General features: G+C 37.2%; 2 protein-coding genes across 6 annotated transcripts in view; one reads left to right on the top strand and one right to left on the bottom strand.

Moving 5' to 3' along the window:
- Nucleotides 1-6939, top strand: part of tcf7 (transcription factor 7) — an 86010-nt gene extending 79071 nt beyond the window's left edge. For 3 of the 5 annotated variants that reach the window (XM_014018412.1, XM_014018414.1, XM_014018413.1), the window contains 2 exons: nucleotides 2306-2378; nucleotides 6264-6939. In XM_014018412.1, the coding sequence (XP_013873866.1) occupies nucleotides 2306-2378; nucleotides 6264-6642 (452 nt within the window). In that variant the 3' untranslated portion in view covers nucleotides 6643-6939. Of the gene's footprint in view, nucleotides 1-2305; nucleotides 2379-6239 lie in introns of all 5 variants that reach the window. The other 2 variants (XM_014018415.1, XM_014018416.1) reach the window with 2 other exon arrangements.
- Nucleotides 6940-8419: 1480 nt separating this feature from the next.
- Nucleotides 8420-10740, bottom strand: part of skp1 (S-phase kinase-associated protein 1) — a 5679-nt gene continuing 3358 nt past the window's right edge. Inside the window, exons 5-6 of the mRNA XM_014018418.1 lie at nucleotides 9147-9287; nucleotides 8420-9050 (exon numbers count right to left, since the gene is read on the bottom strand). Coding sequence (XP_013873872.1) covers nucleotides 9015-9050; nucleotides 9147-9287 — 177 coding nt within the window. The 3' untranslated portion in view covers nucleotides 8420-9014. The remainder of the gene's footprint in view (nucleotides 9051-9146; nucleotides 9288-10740) is intronic.

The raw sequence follows: 10740 nt of genomic DNA, 5'->3' as shown, positions 1-10740 counted from the left end.
ACTTTATTTCATTCGAACATCAATTAAAACAATACAAATAATAATAATGTTGCGTCAAAAAGAAAAATAATACAACGCAGCATGGTCAAATGAAAATGAGCAGAAAGAAGAAAAAAATCTTGTCACATCTGCCCCCATTTTTAAAAATATATATCGACAAAACATACAACAYGCAGAAATTAAACTCAACTTTCACARTGTAGCTTAAAATAATCAACAAAACAACATCACAACAGAAATCTCAATTTCAACCAATACATTATTCATATCTCGTTTAAAAAAACTTTTAAGCTTCCTACCAAATGAATAATTGTTCCAGCATTTTTAAGGTTTTGTCCATGTTGTTCCACAGTTTAATTCCTTGGACAGAGGTGCATCGCTCCTTCAAATTTGTTTACAAACATTTCAAGTCCATTCAAATTATAAACACTACCCCTGTTAAAGTTGGATTGTATATTAGGTGGCAATACATTTTTATGAGCCTTATACATAATCAACAGAATCCTATAATCTACCAATTCCCCCAAATTTCAGCAGTTCCAAATGTTTAAACAGAATATTTGTAGGGTGGTAGTAAGTGTTTTCTTGTAACGATTCTCACTGCACGTTTTTTGCAAAATAAAAAGTGTATTTGTAAATGTTTTACACGCACTCCCCCAGACCTCAACACAATAGGTCAAATGTGGCACGACTATATCATTATATAATATAAGTAATGCATTATTGTTAAATATGTCCTTGGCTTTATACAGTTACTGCAATTGATTTTGCAATTTTAGTTCTTAAATASTTAATATGGGGTCTCCATGTCAGATTTTCATCAATAATAACCCCCAAAAAACCTCACTTCACTAACCATAGAAATTCTAAGACCCCCAATTTTAAATGAAACACCTACTTTTAATTTCCTTTTAGCAAATATCATATAGTTGGTTTTGTCTAAATTAAGTGATAATTTATTTAACATAAACCATTCTTGTATTTTTACACAATCAGATTGCATCGTTGTAAACATGTGATTTAGATCATTACCTGAACAAAAGAAAGTAGTGTCATCTGCAAATAAAACACACCTGAACAACTTTGACACATTTACCAGGTCGTTTACATATAAAAGAAACAATTTAGGACCAAGCACAGAGCCCTGTGGGACACCGCAGGTAATTACATCAAAAACTGATCATTCATTTGTACAAATTGTTTTCTATTTTCTAATTCTTTGTTGTAGCAGTGCTTCTTGATAATAAATTTTRTATCAGACACTTGTTTGGCAGCGAGAGTCAATAACAGCAAAATCAGCTGTTTGGCAGAGAAGATTTGGCAATTTTTTCATGTGCACAACTCACATACTCAGCTCTACTATTCATCCCACAAATGCATGTTCCTTACAAATGTGGCATAATTTAAAAGAGAAATTAACAGGATTTCCAACAGTATAAGATTAATTGCCAAGAAGCATTTTTACAAAGAAATAATCTACCAAACACTAATTTACTTACTTTCTATGCTAAGTTTATTTATGTTACCAGTCACTGAAATTCAGTGTTTTACAAAATGTCAACTTTTTTAAAACTTAAATATGTTAAATATTAGATATTTATGAATATTTCCCATTAATATTTATACAGGACTGACATAAGCTTGCATAGTTTGGTGTAGAAATTGTTTTTATATTGGTATTATCTCATCCTAATCACAGCTGATTGTGACGTTTGTTGCCGAACATTTGTGATCAAACTGCATCATGAAAACCAAGGAACACACCAGGCAGATCACTAAAAAACTACTAAGAAGTTTAAAACTGTTAGGTTATAAAATAGTTTTGTTGTTGGAACAAGGCAAAATGTGGAAACATTCAGGAGGTGAATACTTTTTCTAGACACAACAGAGAGAACTCTACAAGAGTTAACTCAGTGATGAACTATTAGATGTGTGTTAAAAATCTAATTAAAAATGTATTTATGAGTTGGAAACTTTAAGAAAGAATAACAGTTCTCTGAAGAAAAGAAAGACCTTTTTTATTAAATGTACTAACAGAGTGTCCCAGCATGGCTGCTTTCCTCTCTCTGCGTGGTTTTAACTGAGCTGATGTTTGCTGACGCTGCGTTGTGCAACAGTCCACTAACAGTTTTCCTCGATGGCTTTTTCTAAGCAGACGGCTGCGTTGATGCTTTTTTTCTGCCCTGATGAGACTTCTTTCTGTCTGTGTCCTCATCCTTTAACTTTTTTCCCTCCCTCCTTTGTTCCTCTCTTGTTTTTTTGTTTGTCTTTTCCTGTTTTTGTGCATGCTGTTTGTTGTGCTCAGACCCGGGCTCCCCTAAGAAGTGCCGGGCTCGCTTCGGCCTCAACCAACAAACGGACTGGTGCGGTCCTTGCAGGTGTGTACCGAACGTCCACCAACTCTGTAGAAGCAGGCCCACTAACTCACTGGGGTGACCACCCATTCAACCCTGTAGTTCTGATTTCTGTTAGGATAGCTTTGTTTGTTTCCGCCTCGTCGTTTGTCCTGTTTGTCTTGGTGGTGAAATTTCCCGCGCCTCATCTATGTGCGAGTCTCTTTTCACAGTTCACCCTGAGCTTTGCATGCTGTCTGTCTCTAACCTCCTGAAGTATTAGTAGCAAGAAAAACAAAGCAACTGTTTGTTAAGTGAAACATTAGGAAAATGGCATTTGTGCAAAAAAACAAATCTTCTGTCAGTAAAATATGTCACTGATATTGAATCAAAACCTAAATACTCGAYATCGCAGACTTGAGGGAGTCTCCAAAATGTCTTCAGGTGTTTTTAGGATTCTCAGTTTCGTTGCATAAGTTTGTTATCTCTCAGTCTCATCTCTCGAACTTAGAGCAAGTTCAAAATAATCGTGTAACGAATTCTCTCTCTAAATAGTCGACATGTTTGTCATGGGCATAGGGCTGCAACTAACGATTATTGTAATAATCGATTAATCTGTTGATTATTTTTTCGATTAATCGATTAATCGGCCAAATCATTAAAACGCTTAATTACATGAATATGAGTAGATATAAATTAAGTTAACTCCTTAAGGATGCACGTTACTGATAATGAATTAATCTGAAGTTGATTTATCTTATAGATTGATTAACAATTTTTAAAAAAGCAGTTTTCTCTTGAATCAAGAGGGTCTTCCCATAAAATGAAGGATTTTTTAAAATAATCTCCTGAATTAAAAAAACAGAAGCACATAATACATATTTTAACAATTTATTTTGCCAGCTGTATTAAATACTGACTGAAACAATGTGTATTTCTCCTACATGAAACATGACAGAAATTTAATAGGTTGCTGAATGAGGAAAATAGATTAAAAGAATAAAATATGATTTTTAGATGTAAAACTATTTTTGTTTCATTCTTGTTGGTTCTGTTTGACTAAAACATTGTTTGACCCAATAAAAACAGTTCAGAAGCAGCCCCCCCACACACACACACATACACACACACACACACACACACACACACACCTCCCTGCAGACCTGCTGCTCTCGTCTTTTTTTTTTTTCCTTCGTCCTGAACCGTTTTGCTGCTCAACAAATAACTTTGAGCCTCAGTCATAAAAAACTGGAGAGTTTTTATACTTTTGGTCCAAGAGGAGGACAAAACGGTGGATTTAAGGTCTCCCTCCTCCCCCGCACGCACTTCCTCCTCACGACGCAGCGCGCATCAAATCAGACGTCTTTTAAAAAGAATAAATGTAGCAGATACTTTTTATCATATCTTTGGATCTACTTGGCCTAACAACACGATTTAAAAACTGGTTTAAAGTTYGWAGTCTCTACTTTTCACTCRAGTGTTAGAGAGGGCRGCYCTTTACAGGTAGTTTTTTTTTCTTCTTAAACTTTATTTAGGTCAGCCAGCAGTGACGACGCTCTGTGGGTGACGTAATCGACTCTGCGACACGGCAAGGGAAGCATAAATCCCGTGACACAACGAATYGATAATGAAATTCGTTGCCAACGCTTTTAGTAATCGACTTTTATCGATTTTGTCGATTGATTGTTGCAGCCCTACATGGGCATATCAAACCCGTCTCGAGCGCCGGCGTATTTAGACACTGAGCTCAACAAAATAAAAGAGCACGGCCTAGAATGCAGCTCTGCACACATAAATAAGCCGTGACTTTTAAAACATGTAGACACACAGAAATGCTCCAAAATCAGAGACTTCAACAGGAAAACTAGTCTCAGTGACACACCACTCTAAAAAGAAAAGCTACACTCAAGWGTTGTGCTTTAAAATTCAGTTTAGCATCAATTTAAAAGTAGTGAACATCAACATCATAACAGGTTCAACGGGTTCATTTGTGCACTTTTATCATGTTTTTTTTACTAGTTTATAGATTTTAAATAAAACTGAATCCTTCATTCCATTCTGTCAAGGAGGCTTTTAATTTTCCATCATCAGATTATTTCTAACAGCCTCTGCTTCTGATGTCAAATCCGGAGCAGCGCTTGGATTATTTTGTAATAATTGTAATGTTCAAAGTGTAGAAGTTTGGATTTCTTGGCTAATCTGGGATCTTTGCGGCATTTGTTGTGCCTTGGATTACATCAGATAMATGTTGGATCAGTGTTAGAGTGAATCTATTGTCACCTACCAAGTGTATCAGAAACRTTCTTCTAGCTTCTAGCAGCAGCACTGAACGGATTAACAAGATGAGCTCTAATCCAACGTTTCCTCACAGTTGCATCAGGTTGTGTGTTTGTGAGTGAAGCAGAAGGTGGAGGTCCGTCACCGCCTCCCTCTGCTGCAGGAGTCAGGATCTGTGTTTTTCTGCCACCGCAGCTCTGGAACAGCTCCGTCGTCTTCCYCGCTATCGCGTCATGGAAATCTGAGTGTTTCGTTTTGAGAGAACAAAGRGGGCTGACTGCGGTTTGAGCAAATCCTTATCACACACACATAAACACACTCGCGCTCCCTGCAGCGTTGCGTTTTTGGGTTTTGTTTTGTTTTTTTCGACAGCGTTCTCAGGCCCATCTGCTTTCAACTTTCTCCATTCATGCGATGTGGTGACGGCTGGCTTTTGATGGTGAACTCTGACATTTAGAAATCACTTTCTATCGCAGCCTTCCTCCCCCTCTCTCCCTTTATCAATCTAAATATGGCCCAGTGCCTTTCCTTGTGGTTAAACCTGGTGACTCATATCATGTTCTGGTGATGATCACAGGATCCTGCTAACTGCTTTGATGCTGCACTCAGCGGTGCACAAGTCTGCTTTTAAGTAGAACACAGTGCAACCAGCTCAACCAGCTCCTCTGAGTTGATTTCAGAGCAGGAGAACACGGCACGCTTTCATTTGACACATATAATACACATATAATACACATAAAATACACATATAATACACATATAATACACATATAATACACATATAATACACATATAATGCACATATAATACACATATAATACAAAGTCTGTGCTGCTTTTTTGTTAAAGGAGACTCTATGGCTGATTAAATCTCCTCGCTTAGATGCTTAATTTATTGAGGATTAAGTCAGAAAGTGGTGTGTGGAGCAGTAGGCAGCTGGTTAAAAGGTTAAAAACCATTAAATAAATTGAATATAAATATTTAAACGATAATCTTAAAGAAGCTTCTTTATGAGCAGTAGCAACAAAAAACATGATTTTAAGTTAAAAAAAATACTTAAATTGTTGTCATTTTCCCTGCAAGACAGCAAAGCTTCTTTTTTTTGTTTTCCAGCTGGTAAAATCTTAAAATTCAAATATGTGACCCATTACATCGAAATGAGGATTAAGTCTAAAAGTTGTATATGGAGAAATAGCCAAATACATGAATATTACATGAATATGGTATTTTTATTTGTCCTGATGTGTATAATTATAAATAATACAATAATAATAACAATATTACAATATATAATATTTTTAGTTTTATAATGTCACCTCCACTGACCGTAAAGGTTCCCAAAAGGGCCTTGAAAAGGCCCACAGACCACCAGTTGATAATCACAGTTGTAGCTTGTTTTGCGGCTCTGAACACATTTTATTAGTGAGACAAGGAGCAGAAATGGCTCYTTTGATCATAAAGGTTGYAGAGCCCTGCTTTAAACGGACACAAAGAGTGGATATTGTGTAGAACTGACTAAACATTAGTGATTTGTTCCGATCCTGTTTGTCTTCATGTTCATTGACCTCAGTGTGATTCTGCATCTGCACTGAAGCCTGCTGACATTTCCCATCCACACTTTATTCACAGATAACTCTCTCTGACTGTTCCTAGGAGGAAAAAGAAGTGCATTCGCTACCTTCAAGGAGGAGGCTGCCCCAGCCCAGCTTCTTCAGATCTAAGTGCTATAGACTCTCCCCCCTCCCCTTCTCCTGCACGCCACCGCCTGTACCAGCGGCCCCCCTCCCCGGGCTGCTCCCCGCCGCCCACCTCCCCGCCGACGCGCCTCCGCTTTTCTCCGCACACCCGCTCGCACGCACGCTTCGCCCCGGAGCAGCCCGCCGGCAAGCGGGCGGCGGACCTCGGCCCGCCCGCGGCCAGACGCGCTCACACACACCTGGAACTGTCCGGCAAGCAGACGCTCTGCTCCACGGTGCTGTCCGCCGCCAAGGTGGCAGGACTGTCGCTCAAAGTGCTGACAGAGACTCACTGATGGTTCACGTGGCTCCCGCCGCTCGCCTCAGCCTCCTGTCCTCCTCCTCCTCACCTGCCTTCATTCTCACATGGAACAGTGTCGCTGCTGCATTTTAACACTTCCTCAAGCAAAACCCTCGGTCCTCCCCGAACACATAAATGTTTTCATCACATTTTTACCAGGTTGTTGTTTTTAGAAGACCTGCAGGTTCACTAAAGCTGAATCCAGCAGCACCAAAGTCTGCAAAAACTGTCCACCTAACCAARTTTTAAAATCTTATTTCAGCCAAAAAATTATTTTTGATCTTGTTTTGAGACTGATTTACTAAACAAGAAATGATTGTGTAAGAATAATCATCTTGTTTTCAGAATGTGTAAGATTATTTGTCTTGTTAGTCTGAAAATTTGACTCAAATTAAATCAAAATTTCTGATATAAGGTTTTAAAACTTGGTAAGATGGACCGTTTTTGCTGCGGTTTGGTTTTCCTTTGGCTACTCCTCTTCTTCAGGAGTGGAAACGAGCTTGCAYACAGGATTTGCCAGTTATTTTACACCAGACGCCCTCTTCCTGATGCAACCTGGACTCAAACCTGCAGCCGCAGGATTACAAGACTGCAGCAGAGTCTGTGTGGATTCAAACACCTGACATTAAATAAACCAACCTCTTCTTAGTTTTAGCCATAAARTCAACCTTTGATGAGAAATGAGAGTTCACATCACTTTTAGCTCCGTGTCTGTCTTCATTTTAACTGAATCCAATGATTACGTTCTTAAAATGTTATTCAAATCTACTTGTTCAGAAGATATTTTGCTAACAAACATCATCTGCCTTCACTTATCGGTGACAGGAAATTACTACAAACAGTTGCTGCTGATTTTCTGCTTCATGACAATCAAGTTTTTGCAAAGATGTTTGTAATGAAAGAAACTATCCTGGTAAAAGATGAGCTGGATTGTATTATGACAAACTTTTAAAAAATCTCTATAACTGACTGAATTCAAAAATGTGAAAAGCAGCGATCAACAACCACCCAACCTGACCATTTCAGAAAGAAATTATTCTATTTTTTTAAGTTACACAAATTGTTCATTAAAGCAGGTAATAAAAAAATCCCAAATCCCTTCTTTTAGGCACTTTTAGACTATCCAGCGCCAGCTGTTTTTATACCTTTTTGTTTTTTTGTGTACAACTCGTAATTTTTAGTGTCAAATGTTTTTTTTTCTCAAAGAGAAGAGTGAGGTTTTTAAATCTCTCGTCTGTTTATTCTTTGTTCCGTTGATTTTTCTGCAGTTCTCCAAACTAATCTGAGACCAAATGGGTACTATTATATTGCATTGTGTTGTAAAGTTTTATATTATTGAACTTTTGTATGTTTTTATGAAAAGTAAAAAAAAAAAAAAAGTTAAATGACTTTTAAAAAGATTGAGCAGATTCTTATAGTTTTGACCTTTTTCTAAAAGCAGTGTTTTGTGTTTGTGCAGATTTTTTTTCTTTCCGAGTCAAGTGTTCAAACTATATCTGTGCATGTTCCAACATTATTGTTGCATTTATATAATTTGTTCGGTTGCATCTTCAAACTCAGCTTTGAACCAGAAAAAGTGGGCTGAGCTGCTGTTGTTTTGCTCCAGCAGAGGGAGCTCTTGTGTTAAACTTTCATTCTGAGGTTCGTGCAGAACAAGTTTGTATCTTTGAATTCCTGAYTTTGTTTTAATGTAATAAAAGTGTTTTTGAATTTCTCTTTCATGGCTTCAAAATTTCAGAATTATAATTGATTTCAATACAACAATGACACACTGTTCATTCAATAAGTTTTATTTACTCCTTCAAATGTGTTTGATCATTTCCAAAAAAAACAAAAAAAAAAAAAGCTTATCTACGTTTCCAAAGCCAAACATTAATGTACTCAACTCTGCATAACGGAAGATAAACTTCACTTTAACAGTTCGTCTTATACATAATTTCACAAAAACGTACATTTACAGAGTAAGAATAACATTCACCCTCATTTTTCCAAAGTCGTTTTATTTAATTCAGTGAAACTAAAAGAAAAAACACCTTCAGTTTAAAATAAAAAAAGCAATTAAATTGAAGAAATCTAAAAAGACAAAATCGATTTTTGTGGGGTGGTACAAAGACGTGAAACTGTATATATTATGTTGACGCACAATATATTGTGTAAAAACAGGAACCAGTATCTTAGCTTTAAGTTAATGACACCATACAGGGAAGTTTAAATGGTCATGCTTTTATTGGTACACAGAAATCAGGGCAAACTAGTGGGCAAATATATACTAAAAGTAAATATTAACAAGTATGAACAAACGCCAGTGCAACCAGTCAGCGGGGACGAGCCTTTTCAGTGTGGTAGTGTTGGCAGGACCATCCCCTTTTATTTCTCTTCACACCACTGGTTCTCTTTGCGTACCTGTTGGGAGAAAACAGGTGTTTAGCAGATCACGTCTCAAAGCTTTCATCACTTTTAAATGAAATCATGTTTTTTTTTTTCCCCTGGAATAAATACCTGGGCTTCCTCTTCCTCTGTAAAATCATTTTTGATGTTGAAAGTCTTCCTGATCTCCTCCGGGGTTTTGCCTTTAATCATGTTGGCCACTGTCTTGCAGGTGACGTCTAACAGGCCTTTGATGTCCAAATAGTTGGCGGCCTTAAAAACAAAAAACAGTCATGGATGAAGAGAAGGCTGCAGGGGGAGAAGCAAGAGTTGTTTGACACCTTAGCAACAACATMCAGTATCTATTTTAGGAACAATAAATGAGTGTCAGACTTACCATAAATCAGATATTACTCACAAGAACAGCCAATAACAAACTGAATGTTTGCTTTACTTTTATTTTTGTGGAAGAGTTTAACCACTGAACTGCGAGGGATGCAGTAAAATAAGGTAAAGACCAGAGTTGTAAAGTAACTAAGTACAAATATTTTGTTACTGTACTTAAGTAAAACTTTTAGGTATCTGTATTTTACTTGATTAATTATTTTTCAACCTACTTTTTACTTCTACTTCATACATTTTCACACAATTATCTGTACTTTTTACTCACTACATTTTTTAAAAAAAGACAAGAAGTATAAAGTCGTTACTTTAATTCATTTTTTCTTGTTTTCATTCCAGCTTGTTATAAAAAATAAAAACTATCCATTTAAACTGAGCCTCCTAGATAGAGTGAATTTAACTGTGGTTGAATGAGAAGTATAAATATATAAAACTCTGATAGTGTATTAGTTTGTACACAAACAAATCATGTCACTCCAGCAGGACAGAATCATTCAAATAAAAGTACTTTATTTTAATACAACAGTCATTTCTGCAGTTTTTGTTTAGGTCACCTCCTTATAAATGTCCTTACAGAAAATCTAACTGCTCATTTTAAATAAATACTTTTACTTTTAATACTTAAGTACAACAAATATCAGAGACTTAAAGACTTTTACTCAAGTAATATTCCTAAAAGTATTTTTTTGGTAACATACTTGTACTTTTACTCAAGTATCACTTTATGGTACTTTGTACAACACTGGTAAAAACACTGTTTCCCGTCAGTCCTATGAACTACCAAACTGTTTTAGTTTCTTCACACRTAAGAAAAGGCAAGAGAAACAAACATGGAGCTAATTTYGGTCCAACTCTTCTTCCAGTTCTGACCTCCAACCCACAAACTGTCAGGAGCTGAGCTTCTCTGACCTCTCCACGCTGTTTCACCATCCTCAACACTGCTTATAAACACTTCCTGCAGTATGTAATCATGTTAACACKGCCATATGCTGTAAAGATGAACAAATGTCACAATCTCTGGTGCATGGTTCTGGTTTCCCCCTCCATGACCTGCCATTTCAATTCATTAAAGATCAGGATCATTTTGTTTTACTTCTCCAACCAGCATTTGTAAATGTCAAGTCAGGAYATGGACTCCTGCTGGCCTCAGCGCGATTTCTAATGCTACGTTCACACCGAACAAGTTTTGWGCTGCAGGAGCGGCCGGTTTACATGCAAGGTCTATGGTGGAGGCGCCTCTAGGGGTCGTGTGTCACGTACGTTTTGGGCGGCGTGTAAGGAAGGCGGAAGGAGCGCAGAGTGTTTTCCTCGCATGTGGTGCTGC

The sequence above is a fragment of the Austrofundulus limnaeus genome, unplaced genomic scaffold, assembly GCF_001266775.1.
Source record: "Austrofundulus limnaeus strain Quisiro unplaced genomic scaffold, Austrofundulus_limnaeus-1.0 Scaffold192, whole genome shotgun sequence".
NCBI classification, from domain to species: domain Eukaryota; kingdom Metazoa; phylum Chordata; class Actinopteri; order Cyprinodontiformes; family Rivulidae; genus Austrofundulus; species Austrofundulus limnaeus.
Note: the sequence above shows the minus strand (reverse complement) of the source record. Positions and strands in the feature narration are given on the sequence as shown.